The following is a 26,421-nucleotide window of genomic DNA, read 5'->3' as shown; positions in this document are numbered from 1 at the left end:
GCCAGATCCCAGAGGACAGTACTTGATCATGGAATTCTCTCCTTAAGGCCCAAGATCATCTTCTAGGACTTTTTTGACACATAAGCCAAATTTTATGCCTGATTAATGGGAGTTGATTTTCATCCCTTGCAATCAAATAGAGAAACAGAGTCCTGGGCACTACAAAGTAATAACTACCTGAACAGCATTATGGTTAGAAATAAAACCATGATAACGCAGCAACTAAAAATTATTTCTGAATAACCCAAGTTCTTTATTTGTTTTGTTTTTGTTTTTTTGAAGATGAAGGGAAAAAGAGATCCTTAAAAATTCCCCTTTGCCCCCTCCCTGCCTCGCTGTTCAGGCGTGGCAGCTGCTTCTGCTCCTTTACATCTGTCTTGGAATTCCAGTCTCTCATCAAGATAACCTCCTCCCCCAGATTTAACCTTTGGAACTTTTGTTCTCTCTCCCTTTCCTCCCTATTCTCTTGCCTACAGGCCCAAGGAACTTGTCAGTCAAAGCCAGACTCTCAAGGCAGGATGCACCTCAGAACACAAGAAACTGTTAGCAAGATGACGCGAGCTCCTCCTTTTCATCCCATTACCCATCCCATTACCCCCTTCTTAAAAATGTTATAAAATGAACAAATATACACCTTAGGTTTGAGGTTATACAAATGTTGTTTAACACGTTTTTTCTTGTTAACCCCACGCCTTCCGCGTACATATTAAGTACCTAAAAACAATTTTTTGAGTCAACAAAGAAGAAATTACTCCCCAAATGAATTATTGAGTGAACAAAAAGGAATGTATGAATAAACATAAAAATAAGACATGAAACATTTTGGGGAATTTATTACTGAGAAATTCACGGTCAATAAATGCTTGATTAAAAAAATACATTTCTAAAATCCAAGTCTTTTCTTAGCATACATTTAAAAAAAAAATTAACAAAAGGACTTTGAGGGCAAAAACAAGTTATCTATAAGCCAGAATAGAGTAGCACATTTTGTCTGCAGTTCTTGACAAAAAGTTATCAAAAATACTTAAAATGCTTAAATCATGAATTAAAATCATTTGCGAATAGGGTTAGGTCCTAACTGATAGAAGTCATTACCATTCACAATGCCAGTTTATGGATAAATGATGCAATGAGGCAAATGGAGAATTCTAACGGGCTTCTGGGGAAAAGCTTTCCTTGATTGCAGAAAGAGGCTAAAGCAAGAGGAAGTCCCTTCTCCTGTTTGGAAGGAAGGATATGGTAAGAATGTGATGGTTGGATTGCTGTGGCCCTCTTGTGAACATGAGGAAAGCAGTCAAAGAGAAGGTAACACATCAGGATGGAAGAGTGGAGAGATGCAGTTACTCTACATCTCTACTTCTAGCTGTCTGAAATAATCCTTTTTCCTTACTGAGCCATTCAGTTGAACCAGATCTTTCTGGTTTTTTTTGCAACTGACAGAATTCTAGTTGATAGAGAACCATATAAAAGGGAGGCTAGACATCAGAATTTGGGTTTGAGAGGAACCTCACCCATTAGAGGTTAAGAAGCAAAACTAAACTGCTGTCTTTTGGTGGAAATAGTCTGGTTGATCTGCTCCAGGTTGGATGGACTGGAAATCCAATGTTGTGTTTTTGTTCCTCTGTTCAAGGCAAAATTCAATCCCCAGGCCTGACTGACTACTTTTAGCAAAAAAGAATTAATTTCTTAAATAGAACTTCAGATTCTAATAGAAGCTTAGGTAGCTGTTGAAAAGCTTAAAAATGTCAAGTGTTTACCACAGAAAAATTCGCCATTTTTTTCCCCCTCCAAGACTTCCTGTATTATGGGTTTTCTTGTTTCTTAGTATTCATTCTCAGATGGCTTCCATGTCTCCTAATCATCTCTTGTCCTTATTTCCTATTTCCATAAAATTTTATGCCTTCATTTTTAAATCACGCCTTCTGCAATGTCACCCTTGTCTGCCTTCCTTAGGCCTCATTCCCCAAATGTGGAACCTAATCAAGCCAGATTCGTGTCTTTAAATTCCAGTGGATATTTGGGGTTACAGATGGAGATCACACTGGAGTGTAAGCTTAGAATGGAGTGTGATATACTCCTTTATTACAAAAACAAATGTAATAATCAACTATATTCCACCATGGGGAATTTGTTGCTGGCTACGTTATTTTTAAGACAATAGCTTATGTCCCTCCATCCTTTGACCATTTTCTTTTTCTGTCAGGTGTATTGTTTTGTTTTGTTTCTCAATTTTTGCAAATTCTTATTAATTTCTTAAACAGAATACTTCTCCATCATGTACTCAAAATCAAACTTGTGGCCTGCTCATGCATATCCAAGAACTCATTAAGGAGCTCTATCAATGGATTATATACTTTGAACTTCTATCCTTTAAAGCACAAAGCACTGTAATAGCTTTGGAGTTAGCTTTTCCTTTAGATGATAAAAATTTTAGGAAGTGCTTTCCTCAGTCATCTTTGTAAGCAGAAGGGGAGCAATTTAAGGATGTATCCTTCCCCACTTCACAGAAAACCCTGTGGGGATTTTTTTTCCCCCTTCCTTTCTTCTTCTTCTTTCCCATCTTTCTTCTGCTTCTGCCTCTCCTCCTTTCCCTTTTTCTTTCTACCCAAAACAAAGACTGCAGTTGTAATTTATTGTCAAAATCACAATTCAAATGAAGAACTGAGTATGAAATCCAGTCTAAAGGATAGGAAGAACCTGCGTACCAGGTGGTATGTCTCCTACTCCCAACTCTGCGACGTACTAGTGGTATGATTTTGAGTTGCTTCTTCTGAAGTTTGGTACTAAAGCTATGGTTTCCCAACATCACAAAGGCTTCATTAGAAAATGGATGAAAAAAATGCGTCTTCAACTCTCAAGGACTAAAATGTGGTGGAAGGAATACCAGAGAGGTGATTCCATCAAGGGAGGTCCAAGAGAACAAGGAAGAACCCAGCTGTTAACTATCTGTGTTAAGAGGAGGAGTTCAATCAAAGAGCAAGGCACTCAGGCGCCACCACACTAGGGGACCAACAGCAGAGTGGGGCCAAAACCAAGGTTGGAGTTTGAGCTGCAGAGCTACGAAGATTCCTTTCATTTTATTTTGTAAAGGCAGATTTGATCTCTGAGGTGGCTGCAGGTCCCAACTTAAAAGAAATCTTACCCTGCTCACTGGGCTTTAAGGGTGAAGGAGCAAAGAGTTAATTACCTTGTTTTATTCGTCTCTTCCAAATTTTTCACATGGGCTTTTTCCTTAATTAGCCATCATATGAAACTGAAGAATATTTATTATTTATTATGTGTATTAAATTTTATGTCTTTTCTTAATTTTTAAAATGGGTGAATTTATTACTTTTTCGTGTTTTTCTCTTAAACGAGTAAGGTTTGTTGTTGTTGTTGCTGCTTTTATTGTTTGTTTAGTGGTAGTCCTCATCTGACTCTTCTCTGGGTCAGTAATTCTTCATAAAGAGCAAAATGAGAAAAAGCTTCTGGCATGTTTTATATTAATTGGAAGAAGCAAATAGTTTCCCATACATTTTTCTTATTCTTAATTCTTTAATTTTTTATCTCTTACTCAATTTAAATACGATACCTAGAAATGCCCACTCAGTATTGATTTAGTCATATGGCTTAAATTCAGGGCTCTATGGTAACTTATTAAAGTATATTTTATAAAGTGATTTTGGTTGTCAAGATAACATGACTATACAATGACTTATGCATTCGCATGATCATTGCCATGGTTCTAAGTCAGCTCCAAAGGGAACATGAAATGAGCACCTACATGCCAATTTCAATTTTGATTATATTACCTACCACAATTCATTAGACTCCTTGAGTTCCAAAGGGTTCATGCACTTAAGGACTTGTTTAACTTGTTTAGAAATTCGCGGCTAGCCAAGGTATTCAGAAGGAAAGCATGCCTGAATAATTCCTCCATCTAAAACAGTCTTTGTTTTCACATGTCCAGTATGTAGCATATAATGAAGCTTATTCATACTCCCATTTATTTTATGGATCCATGGCTTACTTCTAGACTGTAAATGCCTTAAAAGCGAAGAATGCTTCTATGGCTCTTTCTCTGTCTCCTGCAGTGCAAATGCGGATATCAAGTAGAAGCTTCACTTAAGAAGGTGGAATGGAAAAACTGATCTGCAAGTCTCAATCAGATTTCACTTAAGAGTTTCCCTGAGCTGGTTAATATCTGAATGCAACAGTCTAGGTTCTACTTGGAAATGATGATGATGCTTTTTAATGATTATGGCTAATGGCACTCAAGCAATGTTAAGTTTTGTCTGGTGAGCCTCTTCCATCGCACTTCTAGCGTCTGTTCTCTTACCTCCTTTCCCTACGCTTTCTCCAATTCTCCTTCTCTATTTCTCACATGTCTCTCTCTCTCTCTCTCTTTTTTTTTTTTTTGTACTGTCTCTTCTACTCTGTACACTTAAGCAATTACTTAAGAAAAAGGAGTCTGATATTTTCTTAACTCAAAGGAAAACAAGCCTGGGTATATCTCTATAACATAAGGACCCAGTGGATTCATTATTTGGGGGAGAAAAATCTGGCCAGAAAGATAATAAACAGACTTTTAAAATGTAACAATGAGACTGAAAAAAAAATGTATCTACAGATCAGTTCGTTCACTCAGATAAGGTATTCTTAATGTTCTTAATGATATATGAGTAGATATTCTTGGTTGATAGAATTTTAGAGGAAGTTGCTAAAACTAAAATGTTTGAGAAAACAGTTATCGTTAAATGAACACTTTATAGAGCACCCGTTGAACACTCAGCTGAGAAGGAAAACATCCAGAACATGCCCAGCTCTTTGGGAGTGTGTTTTCAGTTTCTGCATGTGTTTGTCTATAAAAGCATCTCGAGGGGCAGCTTTTTACTGATTCTACCTTGCCAGAAAAATCAATCTAGCAACCATCATTGGCTAATAACTGTTTTTTATCACAGTTTCCATCTTTATCAGGACATCTGAGTTTTTAGTTCCTCCTTCTGGAAGAAGAGAGCCCATGACAAAGCTACCCCTGGCCTTCAAGACTACGCCCGCCCTGAATTGAAGGCCTCAGTTGTGGAGTTTCTCTAGTTGGTAAAGGAAGGGAAAAATGCCTCACTAAAGATCTTGAGTTTGTAACTTTAAAAAACAACATCCAAACCTGCTTGTCTATGGCAAGTAAATGTACTCCCTTTATTACATGGTATGCAATTAGATGCATTTGAAAGAAAAGGTAAGTTAAATCAGAAGTCTCCGGGACAAGAATGTACTATTTTAAAACGGGGAGTGTCACATGTTGTTTTTCTACCCAGAACCAAAGGGTATTTCACAGGTAATTTCTCAGGGTTGATGTTAGCTAATTATTAGCTACCATTACCCTGCCTCCCATTCTAAGTGACTATCTCCTGGCAGAAAGACACAGCTAGGAGTGTTTTGTTTCATTTGTCCTTGCAATTTTTATCAGCATCAAGAAGGTGGACTGAGCCAAAGTTAGAAGAAGAATTCTGGAGCTAAGCAGAAAGCGACCCGTTTAACACCCCCCATTAATTGGGGCTGTTACATGATTAATTTGAGAAAAACAGAAGAGACGGATTCCTTTACAACTCACAGTTGGATGCAACGCACTAAAAGTAATCCTGTAAATTACATTTTAAATCTTCAACATATTCCGAGCAGATAAAATAGTGGCATGATTGACCAAACTCCTTTTAAAAGTACACATATTACGATGCATCATAGTTATAAACAGATGGTATTTGGCCTCCTTCCTATTCTCAACATTTGGAATTTCTAAACTATGTGAATTAAACAATAATATTTTATAAACATACAAGGGATTTTGCTCACTGCTTTGTTAACATAGAAATTATACAATGCTGACATTTATTTAAATTTTAAAAAGTAAACAACAGTGTGCATTGAAATAAAGCAAACTAAAATCAACATAGAGAAGTATGTTCTGTGTGCATATTACCTACAGTGGCACTGGCCTTTTTAAGGAAAGACATAATAGGTTGAAGAACAAGTGGTAGCTTAGATGGGCCTAATCCTTTGTACTCCAAAGGCTCATTTAACACCTCTATGTAAACAGCGGATATTTATACCATAATTGGCTATTTGACCATCCGTGTTCATTTACTATGTAACCTGCTATTATGGAGTTAAAAGAAGTTCTCCTCCATTGGCTCGTCAGCTTTCAAAGTGTCCTCGCAGTTTTAAAAACACTTGCACAAACAGGAATCATTCTGACACTTGTACTCATAATGAGAAACATTATCATCATATCAATAAGTATATATTTTTTCTTTGGGGGATATTGTTGCCAGAAAGAAAGGGAAATGTATCAGATCTTAATGTCATTTCCTGAGATACTTTTCTAAAATTATATCTTTAACCCTTTCGCTACATTTTGAAAGGGAGACCCATCTGCCAAGTAGATGTACAAAATAGAAGACACTTGGTTTTCAAACACTATTCTTGGATTTGCAAAATTGTGCTGTGATGAATAAATAATGAATCAGATATTTCAATCAGTTTTATGAGTTTCCAAAGCCCTGATTATCATTGTTTACTGACAGTCTCTTCTTGATGCACTTCCCATGTGTTCTTGTTCAGCCTCTCAACAGTAGGGTTCTGTAGGCCCACCTCCCCGCCCTCAGTTTCCCTGGGCGCTGCTCTTCTCACATTTTAAACGACCAACCAACCAACCAACCAACCCATATTTCCAAGTCGACAGTTCGAATAATATTTCAAACAGAGGGGGTGGGATCTTGAGAAGTAGATGCCAAGTAAGGTCATGAACACTCCGGATGAAGGTTTCTTGTATTTGGTCACAGCGTACAGCACTTCGGCAGACAATCTCTATTGGTGGGAACGAGAGAGGAAATAAGCTACAAGCTGGATGGAAAGAAACGCAAACAGCTTTGGTGAAACCAAGAAAGAGGAGCATTTTTTCCTCTTACATATGTAATTCTAAATGTCTACACTCAAATAAATATCGAATGTTAAAAAATAATAGTGAGGGGAGGCTCTTCAAACATTTTAGAAGCCCCAAAATGATATTAAACGTTGGAAATTTCAAATTTCTGAGGAACTTAATTTGACCAAACGAGTGACAAATCAACACGGGGCTTCTAAATATTCTCCTGCCTAAATACCTCTTAACCCCTCTTCTCCTCTCCTCCTAAATAACCCATTGGTGGTTGAGAGGAGAAAGGAAGTTTGTAACCCAAAGCACAGGTTAGCGCTGGGGGTTTGGGGTGGGATTTAAACAGATGCCAGGATAATGAGAGAGGAATAAGAGTATTTTTGAAGTTAATAGCCAGTCTCCGCGCCCATCCATATGCCCTCCTTTGTTGTTGTTGTTGTTGTTATTTTATTTTATTTATTTATTTATTTATTTATTTTTTTTGCTTAAGGTAATCTTTTTTTTTTTTTTTTTTAAAGGGGAGGGGGCACAGAAATCAGTACTTTTGTTTCTGCTCGGTGCATCCTCATCCTAACGTCTCACTGACAGACCTGCGGACTCCGGGAACCCAGTTCAGTAAAACACTTAGACGACTGGGAGAGTTGAGCCCCGCCCGGGCTGCGCCGCCTTCCCGGGGGCCCGACAGGGAAGATTCCGGCCCTGCGCACGCGAGCCAGGGCGGCCGTGGGCCACGCGGCGCGTGTGCGTGGCAGCGCGTGAGTGTGGAGCGCGCGTGGCGGGGTGCGTGCCAGTGTGGGTGCGTGCCAGTGCGCGCGCCAGGCGGGGCGGCGAGCGAGTCCCGCTAGCGTGGGCGCGAGTGTGAGCGCGAGCGCGGCCGCTGCCCGGGGCTCGCTCGGCCCCGCAGCTCGGCCTCGGGGCTCCTCCGACTCTCGGCTCCGCTAGGACTCTGTGACCCCGCCGTCCCTCTCCCGTTCCCTTTTCTCCCGCCAGGAGAGGAGGAGGGCTCCCTCCGCCTGCTCCGGACGGCGCCGAGCAGGGCGTCAAGGGGGCCGTGGCGCACCGGACCTCGGGCTCGCCGGTCGCGAAGGCGCCACAGCGCGGGGGAGAGGACGAGCGGCGAGGGCGGCGGCGCAGCGCCCGCCGAGGTTTCCAGGGGCCCCGCTGGCGGTCCTTGCCAGCTCCGGGCAGCCCCGGCACAGCTGCCCCGACGCCGGGCGCTGGCTCGCCAGGGGATCGCGACCGGGCGGGGCGGGGCGCGGGGGTGCGTGCTCTCCGGCGGGCGAGCGCAGGACCCAGCCGAGGCCCCCGCGTCCCGCCGCCTCCCCACTGCCCGCGGCGCGCCACCTCGAGCCCCCCGCCGGCGGCGCGGGGCCAGGCCCGACCGAGAGCGGAAGACCCGAGAGGCAGGGACGGAAGGCGAGGAGAGGTAGCAAGCCCCAGACAAGGAATCCTTAATTACAGATTAAAGGCAAGCAAAACCGTACACCACATTTTCCATGTCAGCTGACGGCCGCGACAAAAGGAGACACACAACGCTGAGGGGGAAAATGGCCCCTTCTCAGACTTCTTCTTTTTTTTTCCCCTGCCCCTTTCTCTTTTATTATCTGTGCAAATGTAAAATGCATTAGGTAGTGACTCTGGGTAGGTGGTGCCTGGGGCCAAATCGCAGCTGCACGCTCCAGTAGGAGGACAGTTTGCTGATGCACCCAGCGGTCTGGGGAACCTCTCACAAAAAAGGGACTATAAATATTCTGCTCCAGCACATTTTGCTTCTTCAGAACTCCATTACTCATACTTTTTAAGTTTTAAAAATTTGGTGCTTAGAGTGTTGCAATTCTTTATCTTCAGTGAAATCTCACCGTGCACGCGCGCGTGCACACAGACACACGCGCGGGGCACACACACACACACATTTTGTTTTTCAGTTTTGTAGATTTCTCTCTCTCTCCTTCCTCCCTCCCTCCCTCCCTCCCTTCCTTCCTTCCTTCCTTCCTTCCTTCCTTCCTTCCTTCCTTCCTTCTTTCTTTCTTTTCTGGCCTGTTATCACAGCATCAGAACTCCAGGGGAAAAGCCAAGCCGACTGAAAGCCAGGGAACATAACAGCCAGCACCAGAGAGCACAAGTTCCCCACCATAGCTCTGCAGCTCAAGAGGAAAAAGGAAAAAGGTGTGTGCTTTGATGACTTTCCTCTTCACTGTGATCACAAAACACCCTGTCCCTGGGATTTAAGACAGCGTTTCACCTCCACGATATTCTGAATTCTTCATAGATGGAGAAGTGTTCACAAACCTCTAGTTTGGCACCCTCATTTTTAACCCTAGAGTTAAATGACCTTTGAGGGTCACCCTGAGCCACTATGCAATGTCCTCTTCTGTGTTTTCTCCTTCTTGTTGCTAGGTCAGCTTTAGAAATAGAAGACTTCGCCTCTTTGCAAGTAATCTGTTTACCGATAGAATTGATGCAGCAGGTGGAAGGCAACAAGGCCACCTTGTTTAGTCATTTTACACATCTTCCTCTTTGTAGATGATATTTTCCCATTTTTCATTTGCATTTTTCACCATCATTTTCCGCACAGCATTTTATAAAATTTTTTTCAAAGTGCCTTTTCATGTGGTTGCAGTGATTTGCCCACACACTCAATAATGCTATCTGCATTTGCATTCAAGATTAATACCTGCACGTCAGTAATTCTTAAATACCTGCTGATCCATATTTTCAATTGAAATGAAATGAAATGGGCAGATGTGTTCTTGAACCCAGAACCTTTGTGGACCGGTGGCCAGCCACATGACAGCATTGTTACACTCAGGCAGTATGACACGATTAAGTCTCTGCCTCGGTCTCCTCCGTTGTAGAAAGCAGAAAGCCTTCCTTATTTCCCACCTTCCCCACAAGTGGTAATTAGCGGATTAATAAATGGATATAAATCACACTAGGTTCCAAGCCCATCGCTTTTTCTGATACCTATTTAGGAAAACTTTAAAAATCTCCTGCAAGCTTCTTGTCCTCTGATTTGGCTCTGCCCTCCCCACTTCTTGACTTTCTCCTTCAGTAAAATAAGGGAGGTGAAAGAGCCTATTTGGAGTTTCTCTTTCCTTAGAGCTTCCCAGGATTGGAGAGAATCATTCTGTTTTAGGCCAGTTGTTGTTAGCTCATGTTTTTACCACCCACCGAAGAATAGCACGGGATTAAGCTTATATTAATAAATGATGTTCATGACTAGTTTTCTAAATGCCAGAGTTATGATTTATTTTTTTTAAATGGGTGGAGAAAGGAGAGCAGCAATAAACTAGCCCCTAAGTCACTCAAAATCCTTGGCTTGACGCATCTTTATGGATGTTTTTGTCTTTTTGGGGTTTTTTTTTTTTTTTTTTATATGTACCTCTCATTTTCCTTTAAGTTCTATCATAATGAACTAAGTATTTTGTTGATTATTTACCTCTGTCCATAGCTTCAAACCCTGTATTTATTTTAGTTAAATTTATAAAGAGGTATTTTATGTTCCCCTTTTCTACTTTCTGACTGTTTATAATTGTCCCTATTTATCCCTCCATCCCATTAGGAATTTCACAATAAAACCCTGCACCAAATAAATTAAAATCTGCAACTTCAGACACCCAAAGAAGAGGACATTAATCCACTTAGTAAAATACCCAGACCTCCCTCTCTCAATTTCAGCTCTTCTTAATGTAACATTTAGTAATTGCAGCTGGCTCCTTATACTTTCCTCCCTCCCTTTCATTCTGAATCATATTGGCCTTGTTTAACCTTCATTTCCTTTCCTACCCCCCACATTTGTCCACGTACTTTTCTTTGACCATGTTTGTCTTTCTTTTGCTGCCCGGATTGAAAGCAATAAATAAAGCTTTCTGAGAGCGTAATACGTTCTGTTAAAATCCCATTCTACCTCCCCATTCACTATTAATGCTTTGTACAATTTTTATGTATCCTTCAGTTGTGTAGTTACTGCTCTATATTTTTCTGATTGATCATTAAGTTATGCTGGCTTTTGAGAACTGCCTCCATAATCCTGAAGCAAAGCCTTTTTACTTGGCATGCTCTTTGCCTTTGGAATGCCTTTCCTGGCAAGGACAGGCATTTCGGTTTGACTATGATTCTTAAGTTACAATTCAAGGCTAATTTGTTCAGTTGGGCTTCTACTATAAGCAGCTCTGGTTCTCACTGTTGAGTGCTCCAGGAGGTTGCTTAGTTGAAGGGTGTGTTGTAAGTACAAGATGTAATATACTTATATTGTACTTGATTATCAGTTTTCAAAAACAGCTGCCTGCTTTGATATCTGTGTAAGGAAATATCAGAAGATAATATACCATTGGTATTTATTACTCTATAATTAAGGATGTGTGTTTCCCCTTAAAAAAAAACCCCTATTTTCAGAAATTCATATCTCAGGCATAAATTTCCCTATGAATTACAGTCTAATACCATATTAGAAGTATCTTCTTTTTAAGTTATCCCTCCCCTTCCTTTTCTTTCCGGGGAAATAAGATTCAGGATGTAATTTCTGGGTTATCTGTTTGAGATGAGAGGGAGCATTCCCTTTGCTGCACAATTAAAGGTGCTTCAGTCACCCATGCCACCTGCTCCCTCTGTCCTAGGCCTTTGCCACCAGGTGAGATTGTGCGGGCTGCCTCTGGATGAAGGGCCAGCCTTCTATGTGGATAAGTAACTTCATTGTTATATGATGTGAAAGGCAATAGAGAAAGGCTCAGCTGTCCAGAAGTTTCGTGTGTGCTGCAGAGTTTGAAATTTTAGTACTAGGAATGAATTCTTGCACATTCCTCCTTTGTGGCCACTTAGAATTCAAATGCATCCACAAGTAACATGAAACAAATCTATAGAACCGTACTGGCAACTTATTAATCCATGTTCATTCTGCTAGTAAGAGAAGTGGGAGGAGGATTGAGGGGAAAAAGATGGAGAAGGAGATTTGCCCCTTTCCCCTCCTTTAAGGGATGGTCTTGGCCAACTGGATTGACCACAGACAGCCTCCTGCACGTGGTTGTTCTAGACCTGCCTCTACCACTTCAGGACCCTTAGCAACTCAGCTTCTCCTAAGGGCTTCAGTTTCCCCACAGGTTTCAAAAACAAATGCTTACCAGGAGGGCCAGGACAGTTACCTTAAATATATAAATGCATCTGAGTGTAAAGATCACAGGGACAGACAGGCCTATGATGGATGTCGAGGATAAATGCCTCCCCAGAGGCACAGTAATAGTAATAATAAAGATGCTGAAAACATTGGCCTCACTATATGATCTCTCATGCCTCTTTTAAGACCAACCATGTGGGCCACAAAGCAGCCCCCTGCTACCCTCTGCACTCTCTTGCCTAGGGGTCCAACTGTCATGCACACTGACCCTGGTGCTTCCTGAAAGACACATAGGTGATAAGGACACCATCCCATACGGTGGAAGGCTTATACAAAAAATCTCTGTTTCTACAACATAGTCCGGCTCCTAAATATGCCATTATTTATGACCCCTTGATTTTCTCATTTGTGAAATGATATTGGAAATATTAAAATTTCAAATATAAAGGACTTCACATTCCTGGAGAAAGGTATCACACAAGTATTCCCAGAAATCACTTCTGGCATACTACCTTAGGTCTGCTATTTAAATGCAGTAATTGATAGGAGAGTAACATAAGCATCTTAAATCATCTCCCACGAATCAACAGTTCCTTGTAAAATTTATGAGAATAATTATGAACCTGTCTTAGGGTTGAAACTCATAACCATAGAACTGCAACAGGTAATGAGGTAACGGGAGGTAATGAGAATGGGAGGATCCCTGAAGAACTAACCCCAAATGCCATTGTAGGAAAATGGGCTGTAGGGTGAATGAGGATCCTGGTCCCCGAAGCCATATGTACCTCATATGCAGTGAGGGAATTAATTCTAAAGGCATGAAGGAGAGCTCCTTCTCATGGATTGCAAGAAAGGACAGAGTCCATAATTGACCCTGTCTTGAAGAGAAAAAGGAACAGGCACTACTGTGGGAGATGGCTAGTGTGGTTGGGAGCTCAGATAACTCTGTTCTCTACCACACACCTCTGAATTTTCCAAGATGTGAAGACTGGCTCATGTAACATCTTCTTTTATCTTCTTCTCATTATCTTTCAAAAGGGGGTTTATAGAACTATGGTTTTCCATGTTGAGTTTGTAACATTACAGGAATTAGTGAGGAATGGTAGTCAGCAGCCCCAGGAAAAAGGGACCCATGGACCATCATGTCAGACTTCTTCAAAGTATGATTTGTTTCACAATCAAGGTTAAGTCCCTGGCTCCTGGTAAGGGAAGGAAGGTCTTCTCATGCAAAACTGGCAGTTAGGGCAGTTTCTTCCACTGTCTGAAGGGAAATGGTTTTCTGACTAGATCAATAGTTTAGAGTCAAAAAATGTTAAGGAAGGCATGGTAGTAAAACTAACTGAAGTATTAATAGCTCCCATCAGAAGGCATATCCAGTGAGAACATTCAACACACACAAAAAGTCATAAAAAGTACAAATAGCCTTTGGATACTATGACCCAACTTCAGAAATAAGCCACTAGCTACCGAGTCAATGTGCCTCTCCCTGTACATGTCTGTGCTTTGTACCATCACTCCTCTGACTTAACAGTTATTGTACATTTGGTGTAAATCCCTGTGGTTTTGTTGTTGTTATATTTTAATCAACAATATACACAGCTTTGAGCTGCATGTAGAATTGTTTGAATGTTTTTAAACTTTCCCAGTTACATTTTAGTGAATGGCTCTGAAGGGAGAGTGCATTATGGAATCTTTAGTTGTCCTGTAATCTCAGTTCCCATTTTAAAATGAAACATGTCAGTGGTTTATAATATACTCTCTTCATTGTTAAACATAAAATCTTATATTAAAGGCCACCCAATTTTCCACTGAAACAGAAAGGCACTTAGGGTGATACTTGTCAACAGCCAATAGAAGAATAAAACTCATGGAATATGTCAACATTAAAAGACAGCACGGGCTATCAGTTGAAAACCGATTCTATCATCCACAGAAAGTATCTTGAGACTTAACTGAAAATTTTATTGTGGCTCATAATATTTCTGGGTAGCAGATGCTTTCTCAAAAACAGATTTTACTTTTAAAAATATCAAATATAATTAACACCTTCAACATAAAATGAAATCTTTGCTTCCAGATGCATTTCAAGGTGTTGAAATGAATCTGTGTAGTCCTCTATGGCTGTGAGTTTTCATCGACTTACTGATTCTGCTGCCATCTTTATGTGGCATGACTGAGCATCTGAGAGCCCGAGCAGGGCACTTAAACCTAGCCATATCTGAAGGATGCTTATTAAACCCCAAGCTTTTTTGAGAGAGGTCTTTTGACCTATTCCTTATCAACATGGTATAAATGAATAGCTTAAGAGCTAGGTGCTCTGCTGCTTAGTACAGAAACACCTAGCCAGAAACACAGATTGGGTAAGTTCATGGCAGGCATCCTGGACACTGTACCAAGGTCTTGATAATGAGCAGACTTTGAAAGATATTTAAACTTGAAATTGGCTTAGTGATTTATTTGAAAAGAGTGAAGAGAACTGAATGTTTCAAAAAAGAAAGATCGAAATTTCCAACAACATACTCAAAATAAGAAATAATGGGAGCATTCAATCTCTTTACTCAAAGTAAGGGAAATAGGAATTAAGAAATCAACTTGTATTCACAATTATCCTGTGACCTCCCTGAAATATGGGTTAACTTAGCAATACTCCATCCCACCACATCATGGATCTAAGAAGCACACAACACACGTGGACACACAGATGCACAAACACTTCAAGTTTTCAAATGTTAAGAATTACACATTTACAAAACTTTTTATTGTTTATATGCACTAATACCAAGTCTGACAGCATTGTTTTAAGAAATGATAACTTTAATGTAAATTTTTATTCTAGAAGTGATCCTGGGTTACAGCTAAAGACAAAAGCGGATTTGTATTTATGGGTACAGGGGGAAAAAACCCTCCAGACACAGGTAACTTTCAACTATGTCTACTATAAAATGGGAACCCATTATTTTCATGACAGTAAAACACAGTAAACTAAACCATTGTTTCTTGGCTGTGAGATTATACTTAATTATTTTGAGAAGACATCACTGTGACAAGGCATCCTTCTGACTGAAGCAAATTTACTGGTCTAGTTCATCTAATTAGATGATAAACCCTGCCCAAAGTGTCTAAGAACCTCTTAGGCATATTTATACCTTAACTTTTACACTCAAAAGGAGCACACCTGATAGATTCCGAGTTCCCCAGTCTCAGACCGAAATAATCCTGGAGCCCAAAAAAGTAATTTTTTTGGGTGAGGAGGTAATTTGTTCAGTGGCTTCCCCACAACGGATAGGACTTGAAGCCAGTGCTGTGATGTCCCACCATGTGTTAAGGATCTCACACAGGTCAGGGAGAGGACTATCTGCAAAGATAGGGCTTGCTGTTTCTGCTTCTCACTCTTCCTGCTTTTCCGTTCCCAGGCCTGATGGATTCTGAATTCCTCCTGCCTTCTTTGATCTGCAAGACTGATGCTATCCTGAGGGCTCTCTCTGGCTCCTGGACCTTGATCTCCTTCCTGCTGACTATTTTGCTACCTGTCAAATGGGCCCTACCGGACTTCTGAATCATCGCCTGCTCTGTCTCGGATGCCTGCTAGACCACTCAATCGTTCTAGAGCCAGAAGGCCACACGTGGCACTTGTCTACCCTCTGCTCCCTGGCTATCCTCACTCTGCAGTGTATAAAAGTTACTCTTTTCAAAAGCTAGGAAAGTTACAATTTACCTGTCAGTAAACAGAAGATGGTTTATCAACAGACTTTACCTTAATGACTACAAATGTTTACCTCCTGCTTTCCAGAATGCAAAGAAAATCTTGGAAATGTCATAATATCTTACAAACATTTGCAAAACAGATCCCTGTACATCCGGAAAAGAAACAATTGTATTCGTTGTCTCTGACACAAGGAAAGTGTTCAGCGAGAAACATACAGATAGATGTACACTCTTTACACATAAATGAGATATGCTAATTAAAAATTGCAGTAGGCACTTTATTAAAAATTTATTTTACAATCTAGCCGTTCAAAACATCTTTATATCAACAAATACAGCAGCTTGACTATTGGAATCATAAGCGATTTATCTTGAAAAGATTTTATTTGTAGCTGGATGCAAATATTTTTGAGGAATATTTCTACCAAAATGACTGTTTTAGTAGAAGTATTTTGATTTCTCTGTTTTTACCCCAGGAAAAAAAAAATTAAAACAAGTATCTCAGTGTTCATTTTATGGGCAAGATGGCCCCACTTAGTGTGTTTCCCATGTTTGTCTAAATTACAGCTGTTTATCTCGCAACTTTAAAATAAATTGAATGCAAATGTAACTCTGTGAATCATGGGAATACCTGCCAGACCCCTTATTAATACCTTCACTTAAAAACCCCTGTGCCAGAGAGTCATTAATTTGCTAAAATAAAAGTGCTAAAGCAGCCCTTTGCCCACAGACAATTCTGAGATGGCTGCCCAATTAGTCTGGTAGCATCCTGATCCCCCGTTCAGACCCTGTGGCCCTTTGAGGACACAAGAAGGCTCCGATGATAACCTGGCAACCTAGGTAGAAACACAGCCAAGCGCGAGCTTTTGAAGCTGCAGTTTGGCTGCCATCGTGTCGGCAAAAAGAAAGAATTCAGGCACCATGTCATCCAGTACAAAGGATAAAAACAGATTCAACCGGAAATTCAATGTGGCACCACATATGGGATACATGAGTGCGGTTATACAACAGGCCACATATTTTTTTTTGAACAGTCTCCTCCATGTGATGCCGAGGACATGTGTAACCATCATAACGTCTCTAGGAATCTGTATTTAATTTGAGTTGGGGTGGTGGCAGGGATGGGAGATCTGAAGCCGCCACAGGTTTGTGGCAGATGGCTCTGTGTCAGCTATGACAAGCAGCCAGGCTCAGCTTCCTCTGCAGATTTTCTTTTCTCTCTGATCAGGTAAATATGGGCACACTCTGGAAAGTTCTACAGATTCTGCCTTAGGCTGCAAGTTTGTGACTTAGCCCCATCTGTCACAAATCTTCCCTAGGTTCTGTTGTAAGCAGAGACCTGAATTTACCATGTAGGGCTGCCCAAGAAAAAGGAGTCATTTCACCCTGTGAGGGGGAGGAAGAGAAGAGAAAGCAATGAAGAAGCATTAACAACCGAAAGACGAAAGTTTGCTCAAAATTCATATTGCACATTTGCATAACTTACGTCAATTAGATATCAAAAAGCCACCAAGTAAATGGTTCTCGAGTTTCATCAACTCAGGAAATCCCGGTTTCTGATTGGTTTAAAGTGCAACTGTCTTTTCAACCGTAGGGGAAAGCTCCCGATTTTTCGCAAATGGGCGCATTTCGCTGCACACATATTTCCTGGTTTGTGTTATGGATGACGGGTATTCAAAGTTTATAATCCAACTTTTAACTTTTATAAACACAAGATAGACAACACTCCTAACCCATGCATTTGCTGATGTGAATTTCACTTTTAAGTGGTTAAGGCACAAGAGAAATGCCATTACTGTTATGTGAAATGTATAAAGCCCTTCGAGTTTACAAACAGGTTTATATTTATTATTTCATTATAGCAGTACCTCAGGGGGAAAATGCTATTAAGAATTTAGGGGAAAAAAAAATTCCTCCAAGTTAACAGATGAATCATATAGAGAGATTCACCTAGAGCCAGGCTGCAAATGAGTAGCAGAGGAGGACGAGACGCCAAAACCTCTAAGTGATCTTGATCACCCCAAGTCTTTCCATTGTGCTAAAGGTTTTTTGCTTTTGTTTAGACAAATCAAAGGACAAACAAGCCAAATAAAATCAAGGGAGGGAGTGAAGACAGAGAGAGGGAGAAGACCAGGGAGGAGGGAGAGAGGGAGGGAGAGAGAGATTGAGAAGTTGCCTGAAATTGTGCTGGTGCGGTTGAGAGATTTTTAGAAGTTCTAAAAATGTCACCAGCTTTTAAGTTTTCATTTTTAAGGAAAAAGAGTCATGATTTTGGAGGAGTGTTAATACAAATGAGCAACACCTTACTGACATCTGGAATACAAGCTCAAATTAAAAGGGGACTATAAAGTGACCGGTGTCTTGAAGGAAACTTAGAGTGGCATGGCTGTGGTTCAGGGAGATAGAGCCTGATATAATTAAGACAGCCACAAATGGCTTTTCTGGGCACTGAATCTGAACTGTAAGCTTAATCATTGTTTGGAATCATTTTGAGGCAGAAATCTGAAAATTCTTCTCTCCTCCAATTAAGACCAGGTTATAGAAGTTTCTAGAATGTTGCAGAGCTTGAAGAGGAGAACAGAATAAAAATCAGCAGCTATCAGCTGAAAAATCTCAAGAAATTACAGGTCACTCTCAGAAAGTACAAGAGAGAATGCATCTCTTTTTGCACACAAAATATCACACAATTTGTAAAGAAAAGGAAATGAGAAATAGGATGGGAATGAAGATCTATCCCATTTCTCTGGGTGGTATTTACTTTACACAAGTGCCCTGTTTGTGCCCTGTGCTCTTTTCAATCTGGTAACAAGGTAAATGTCCATAATTTTTTCTCTAAAGCATTTTAAAATATAATGATGAGAAATCTGTAAAAACACAAGGCACTGATCTCAAAAAAGTTGTTGGGAATTTTCAGTAAGTAAATTCACATAGTAAAAATGAGGCAAAAATACAATTTCATGGTATTAGACTTATTTGGGTTGTAAAGAGAAAAGCATTGTGGGTGTAAGAAGTCAATACTTGGCTAATTATTTTACGGTTACTTCTAGAACCGTGTGTTTAAGTTATGTTTGGGAAGTCACAGAAAGCTCTCTATCGTGGATGAAATGAAACCTATTTTCAATCTGTGTGACAAGTATGTGGCCAATGTGTCTGACCTCCTCGGAAAAGGAAGTGTCCTGAAAGTACAAGAAAGCTTCAGTCAATGACTAAACTTAGATGTAAACTTTTAAAAGCAATGTTTAGTTTTTTTTTTTTTTAATTAAGAAAAATGGTTTTAGATTCTTAAAATAATTAAGAAACATTTAATTTCTGCATGCATTGGATTTCTCTTAAGAAAGATCTTAAAAAAAGTTTGTGTATGTCTGTGTGTTTGTGTGAGAGAGAGATTGAAAGAGAGAGGGAAAGAGTGAGGGAGAACATGCATGTGAGGAATTTAAACATTTCAAATCTGAAACCATTTCAGGTGAGAAGTCACCGGCAACAGTGTTCTGTAGTAGAAAAAGTCACTTTAAGAAAAAAAAAAAAAGTATCCAATTCTGTTTCTGCTTTTCAGTTACTAGCATTCTGTTTCAAATCCTGCTTCAAGTTATAGCCCCCAAACTCTCACTCATATTGAAAGTATAATGTCTCATGTGAGAAGAAAGCCAAGTGTTAGTAGCCTTATTCTAGTCATTAAATTTCTAAGTGTGAATCCATATGAAAAATCCTATCCTAAAGTGAACCCTATGTGAAAAGCAGTTGAGATGATTTTAAAATGTAAACTTTTGACAAAAAAAGAGAGTAAGGTGTAAAAATGTAAAAGGAGCAAATTAAAGAATTCAGTGACATTCTATCCTTTTAGATCTTAGAAGCATATGTTTTATAAAAGCAAAACAGCACTGTCCAATGGAATAAGTCTAAAAAAAACCCCAACATTCTCTTTAACTGTACACACAAAAGACTCTTCCATTGCATAAGAAAAGTAAGGAAAATACTGCCTTGGGGGGAATAATTTTCTTGTATTTAGTGAAAGCAAATGGTTACCTGAAAATGTGTATATTTAGAAAACATAAGGTTGAAAAATACTATAGCTTATTATATTCTTAATTATAAAGTTTTAGAAGGCATTCTTTTTCTGTTTTGGTTCTAAGTCCCATTACAGTAACCAAACTAAATCTGTGGTCCTTCTTTGTGGTTTTTATCAGTTTCTCCTGACAAATGCATCCTAAAGCTTGATTACTTATAATTCTTAGACTAATTTATTAATTTTAAGACTAATCTTTAGATAAAATATCAGGATTTACACATGAGGACACATCTGAAAGTGTGTAACAGATTTATAAGAAAAAAATCCACAGTAGAAAAGACATAAAAAAAGAATCATACATATGAATTCTTATAAATGCTGATGTATAAAGTTTTAATTTATAAAACTCTGAGATGGAGCACTTTAGGATGTACAGACCAAAAACATATGTAAAAAGCAGTAATAGGAAATAAGATTCAAGGCATAAGTGATCTTTAAGCTGGACGAGGAACAATCTGGAATGAGTGACAGCATTACCACTAAGCTGACATTGTTTCTGTGTTTTTCCAGTATTTGTTTGTAAAATAAATAATTATGGCCATGTTACGGAGTAGCTGTATTAAAATATTTCAACCACATGTCTGTTTTCTTTTGTCACTCAAGGCAACTTGTTGCAGTAACTTCTGAAATGGTTAAAAATTTGTCCACAAAGTCTAACAGAGATAATGAGGCCTAACCTGAAGCAAAGTTAAAAACTGAAGCAAAGTTAAATACGCTTTGATGGTGGAAATATCATTCTAAGTACTTCAAGGAAAAAACATTTTCTTTTTTTTTTTTTTTTGTATCTCTATGAGATGATGGATGATAATTAAACCTATGGGGGTGACCATTCCCCAAGATGTGGAGGTCAAGTCACTATGCGGTAGGTTGTGAACTGACATTGCATTGTCGCTTCTATCTCAATAAAACTGAAAAAAAAAAAAAAACCCAAAAAACAAAAAACAAGCTAAACTACACCCAAAATTCCCCAGGAGGGAAGAACAAAATTAGCGAGTTGATGGTGAGCTCACTGAAAAGATCTCTGTGTCATAGATAGAAAAGGAATCCATTTGCATAAATACTTTTGATTCTATTTCTTCAATTTCCACAGTCTGCCCTTTCCGATGGCCAGTGATGTGGAAAACAACTGGAGGAACATTTTATATAAAGCAGACCACAACTGAACTTCCAAAATCAGGAGTTGTGAATGGAGACCTTGGGAGGCTGTTTTGTCTGGGAAGCTTCCCCTATATTCGGTACAATCGTATTGACTCAAGGAGCAATACTGGAGCCTGGAACTGTTCAGTCAGCATTTTAAACTATTATGAGCTACCTTCTGAACCATTGCCAAGTTAATAGACAATGAAAGATAATGAGCTTGAAATTGGGTGTTAAATTGCATTTTTGGTTCTCTCCCTTTTTCTTGAAGTTTAACTGTTTCCTGTAGAAACAAAGTACTGTTTTGATGTATCACTATGTAAATATGTATTTTAGGCCACGAAAAGGAAAAGGAGAGGAAAAAAAGGCAGCAAACTGTATTTCATGTAGGAAGGTTATACATAACATAGGAGAATTAAAATACACTGGATTATAAAACTGCTAGATTGTAAACTATACTGAATTTATGTAAAATGAAGATGCTACATTCAAAGAATATAAAAAGGTATATTACTCATGGCCTAGAGCCACCTTCCAAAGTCGTAAAGCAGATTTATCCCAGTTCAATTACTTAGACTTTAAGCAGGGCCTCTTTGTGTTGTGATTTCAACAATGTAAAATTCTTGATTCAAACAAGAAAAAAAGATCATGAATGAGGGGACTTCATGATGATGCTGTTTCAACCATTTCTCCCTTTGCCTTTGCCATTCAAGGGAGGGGACTGGCAGTCTCATTCTGAACAAACCAAGGATTTTTAGGTCATTTGATTAAACTGGACAAGGGAAACATTTGGTTCTTGAAAATCATCTTCAAAGTAGTCAAAAAATGAACACCAAACTTCACAAATGTCATCCACCTGAATTTTTGAGGCCTGAAGATTTCATTATGATGGGAAGAAAGGCTTATCCTCATTAGTATAATTGTGGAATCTTTCCTTTACTTCCTTTTAAACTAATGAGTTACATTAATCCAGGTTCATTTTTATAAGCCTCTTGGGGCTAAATGTAAAGGACAGTCATCTTAGAAAACAATAAATTAAAAAAAAAAGCATGTACCGTGCATTAAGTGCACGTATTTCATAAGACCTAGGTTAATACAACTGGCATCCAGTTTAATTAATCCTTGTTAGTGTAACAACTAATATCCCTCCCTAGCATGTTTCCTTTAAACATTAGTATGTTAATTAAATGTTTTTTTTAAAAGATTTTTCTTTGTACTTCAATATGGCATTTATACCACGTAAATCTCTCCTCAATATCTACCTTATAAAGATGTTTTCTTACAATATCTGGTCTCTTGCAGAAATTCTGGAGCCTTTTTGAAAGCTGTTCAGGTGTAGAATACAGATATTCAGCTGCAGGAAAAACAGATACATTTTTAATGAAACAAAAACCTCAAAGCACACACTCGATATTAGTCACTTTACTAATTAAAAATGCATATTGCTCTGTGCTGCCTCGTGTTTTACATTATTTAAGCATGATTTTATAAGGTTACCTCAGCTCACAAGGATGTTTAATGCTAAATAAGACTGTGTAGTTGTGCTGTTTAGACATCTCCTTTGGGTGATTAAAATACATTATTCTAATGTAACACAATGCATATGTGATGTATTTAGTGATGAGAATTTTTTTCAAAGAACTGGTACTATAGCCGTATGTACCCTGTAACAACAGTTGCATATTATTAACTAGTCAATTGTTTAAATAATTTGGTGTGACTTCCAGTCCTTGATTTTTCTCTGTGTATATCATTAAAAAAAATCTGTAAGCAATTGCAGCAACACTGACCTGCTTATAAAAATCCATCATTATGGGATGTGTATGCTAACAATGAAGAATGCTATTTGAAAACTTGCTTTTTTGTTATCTTAAAAGAACAGATGGTAAATATAAGCTTACTCTAATGTATTAAAACACATAAAATTTGCCTTAACACTAACATGTTGACTTGCCAAATAAACAATTGCTCCTGCCTAAGTTTATTTTCAAACTTTCTAATTTAGCATGAATCATGTATTAAATCTCCACAAAGGTGAAAGTACAGTAAAGCAGCTACCTGGAAATATTTCGGGATAAACCAAATCTTTGGGACAGAGTGGGTAACAGCCACAATACACAGCTTCCAACCTAAAGGAATTTTAGAACGGGGATAAAAAAAAAATATTAAAAAGACATTACTATCATAGCCAGAAAGTGGTTTTGTTTGCCTAAGTTAACAGTGTGAGCCCTGAGTTAGCTGGGACGAGAAACATGGTCGGCAGTACAAGCCTTAAAGCCAAAGTTGCTCTTTTAAAAGATTTTATTGATCATATATATGAATTTCATTGAACAGAACCAACAGCATATGTTTTGTTCACTGAATTAATCAAAGCGCAGCTCTGCATTTTTTTTTGTTGTTTTTAAAATACTGTTTAACACATTTTATAATCAGCAGATAAACACATGTAACAACATGGTAAAGTATGGACAGCTTTTCTTAATAATGCTGCAAAGCTCCAGAATGTTCATTTTTCAAAAATGTTTAAATAAAATAGCAAATACTTAACTTTAACATTATAGTCGCAGAAATGATCGAGGCACTTTTAAAAGCATCAGAAAAAAAATTTACAATCTGTTGTGATGGGGCATTTTCATTTTAAGCTCATGCTTCAAAATAATTTGTTATTTTGCAGAATGCAAAACTATCCCCCCTTTTACTAAAAAATTCTCATGAAGATTACCTTAATGAACACTTTTGCTTTCTTGGCCAAAAATTCGGCTCATTTCCCAGTTTATCAGAAAAGAATACTTTTATTAGTGAACAAGAAATAAAGAAGAAAGTTTCACTTTCTGAGAGGATTTCCTCAAGGGATACCTATAAGAAGTTTTTTGTTTTTTTTGTTTTTTTTTGCTTTTTTTTTTTTTTTTTCTTGTCATAGTAGTAAGAGTTAACGAGAGGGAAGGTATTGCATCTCGAGGGTTGTTAGCCCTGCATAATGGCTATTGATCTGACATATAATAAACCTTAAAGAGACCACTGTAATTTCTGTTGGCTAGAAATTACATAGTGAAATTCAAAGCACTCTTTAAAATATGTTTATTTTATGAGAAACTTTGAATTGCATCCAAAATGTTGACCAAAGGCAGAATTTTATTTTGAACTACAGATTTTTTTAAACCCAACAATAATCTGAAGTTATGTCAATGTTTACCTTGTTTGTTTATAGTGACAAAACACATGCAATTTAAGCTGTTTTTAAGTGGGTGATGTTTTCCCTATTTTATTATGTTGACTGAAATTAGTTTAAATGAAAAGTATTTACTTCAAGCTGCAAAGTTTGGAAAAATACTGAGTTCAAAGTTTTGCTTGAGAACTGATAGAAGTTACAAGATAACACAGTGAAGTGGCACAAGATCTAGTTACCAATTATTAATCTCAAAACCCAAACTAATATCTAATATATATTTTTCTCTATATACATCGAGTCTTGCATAGACATTCTTATCTCAAGCACAGCTATAAACTGTGCTGCGCCTGCATTATAAAACATTCACTGAAGTTTTAAGCACATAAACCAGTGATGTTCTTTAGGAACCAAGAGAAAATACGCACTTTATCTGAAGACACTCAGTTTTAAAATGCTGTGCCAATCGAAAAGTAAATACATATGAACATTCCCTTATAATTACATAAAATCAAAAGAGTGAAGTCACAGACATTTCAGAAAGTGCACATGTTATCTGCTTTTTAATAATGGATTTGAATTAGAGTGTTCTGTTCCCCGAAAGAAAACTGCAGGCCAAGTTACATTTTGAGTCATCGTATGAGCACGTACCATGCCACTTCCAAAACCTCTGCTAATTAAAATACAGTGAGATAGGAATGGCATTATTTGATTTAGGAAGGAAAAACTTACAGATTTTGGATTTCAACTTTTATTTGCAAATTATATTTGTGGATGTATTTCTAATTCATCAAGAAAAATAAAATCAAAACCAGCCACCATTTTTGGTATAATTCTGACTTGTTAAATACTAAGCCTCATTATACAGATTATTTAGATCAGAACTATGTTTTAAAATATATAAATAGGCCACAATATTTTTAAAGAAGTTTCTAAAATTCATTGCCCTAAGTTTCTCGTATTTTATTATTTTGAAGAAAATGATCATCTCACAACAATAATACAACTATTCACCATTTCAATTCTTATGCACTACCAGTTAAATAATAAATAGGGTTCCAATTGATCTATTGTTAAAATGACTAGCAAATGACCTTTTTATTCCAATTAACAAATCATCTGCTAAATCTATGAATCTTAATATTCAGATCTATTCACTTCAATTCATACAATTTATCTGCAAATAGTTGTTGGGCTTTTGATTCTAAATATAATTAGCTGATAATTTTGCTTGGCTGAATTACTTTTCTGGAGGGCCTGCAAAGGCTCTCAGTCGCATTATCTAGCAATAATGAATCTGATAGGTGAAATTTTTTACTGTAATGAGGATGAGACACAGTTGTGACACCTGAGTCTACTAATAACAGAAGACTGCTAATTATCGACAGCACTTTTTTGTGTGATGCAAGGAGAAAAAAAAAAATCCCTCATTATTAAAAAATAAAAAGTTACAATTATAAGTGACACCGGAGGAGAGTAAATAAAATGGAGTGATTAAAACATTGCTGCTTTAAGGGTGTTTTTAATTAAGTGGAAATGCTAATGTTGTCATACTTAGCAGATGGGATTAAAATTAGTTATTGTAAGTAACTCATATTTTATGTTATGGTTTCCACAGCATGTCTACAAGATCTAAGAAAGTGATACATTCCATAAGACATTTTAAAAATGAAATTCTCATACTCTTTACAACTCATAATAATGAACATCATGAATAAACTATTGAAAAAAATCCTGCCAAGGATTTTACCATAGTGACTTAACTAGCAAGGAATGTAGCCATAATGTACTGGACTGTTACAATCTCACTGATGGTATGTCTTTTGCTTTGCTGATTGTTGCATTCCGTATTTCATTCACACTCAACAAAAACAAAAGTTTGGTACTTGGGCATTTAGCCAACATCAAATGTGGTGTCAAGAAGGTAGGGCCTGGATACAAGGAAAGATCATGACCACCCACTAAGGTGATGTTCTAAACTAAAACAGAGGATGCATCATGTAACTGCAGATAAAAACCTAATTGCACACTTTCTCCTACTTTATTTGTGTAAAATTTTCCATCTGCTACATCTAAAGATGTCTAAACTGTTAGTATCAAACCTGCATTCAGCTGCCAGCTGTGCACATTAAGGATTGCAAAACACTAAGTAAATGAGCCAGCGTGAAGCCGAGTGGTAGTGGTCCATCTGCCCAGGGCTGTGGGGAGGGACCCCAGTACCTGGTCCCTTTCAGAGCCTGTCTCTGCTTCAGTGGGTAAGAAAGAAAATTAGCCACATTTCTAAGTGTCTCCATTTACAATCCCCAATTTATCTGCATTTTCCTGGA

General features: G+C 38.3%; 1 protein-coding gene and 1 long non-coding RNA gene across 6 annotated transcripts in view; one reads left to right on the top strand and one right to left on the bottom strand.

Annotated features, from left to right (window-relative positions):
* GTDC1 (glycosyltransferase like domain containing 1) overlaps positions 1-26,421 on the bottom strand; it is a 425,334-nt gene that overhangs the window by 20,132 nt on the left and 378,781 nt on the right. For 3 of the 5 annotated variants that reach the window (XM_032856125.1, XM_032856127.1, XM_032856129.1), the window contains 3 exons: positions 22,987-23,057; positions 22,191-22,282; positions 15,977-17,111 (listed from right to left, as the gene is read on the bottom strand). In XM_032856125.1, coding sequence (XP_032712016.1) covers positions 17,028-17,111; positions 22,191-22,282; positions 22,987-23,057 — 247 coding nt within the window. In that variant the 3' untranslated portion in view covers positions 15,977-17,027. Of the gene's footprint in view, positions 1-15,976; positions 17,112-22,190; positions 22,283-22,986; positions 23,058-26,421 lie in introns of those variants that run through there. The other 2 variants (XM_032856128.1, XM_032856124.1) reach the window with 1 other exon arrangement.
* Positions 7,434-16,029, top strand: LOC116866878. The gene is made up of 3 exons (XR_004382504.1): positions 7,434-7,665; positions 8,960-9,076; positions 15,434-16,029. It is a non-coding gene; the product is annotated as an uncharacterized LOC116866878 (long non-coding RNA).

The sequence above is a fragment of the Lontra canadensis genome, unplaced genomic scaffold (genome assembly GCF_010015895.1).
Source record: "Lontra canadensis isolate GAN:19392208 unplaced genomic scaffold, GSC_riverotter_1.0 scaffold11, whole genome shotgun sequence".
Lineage (NCBI taxonomy): Eukaryota > Metazoa > Chordata > Mammalia > Carnivora > Mustelidae > Lontra > Lontra canadensis.
Note: the sequence above shows the minus strand (reverse complement) of the source record. Positions and strands in the feature narration are given on the sequence as shown.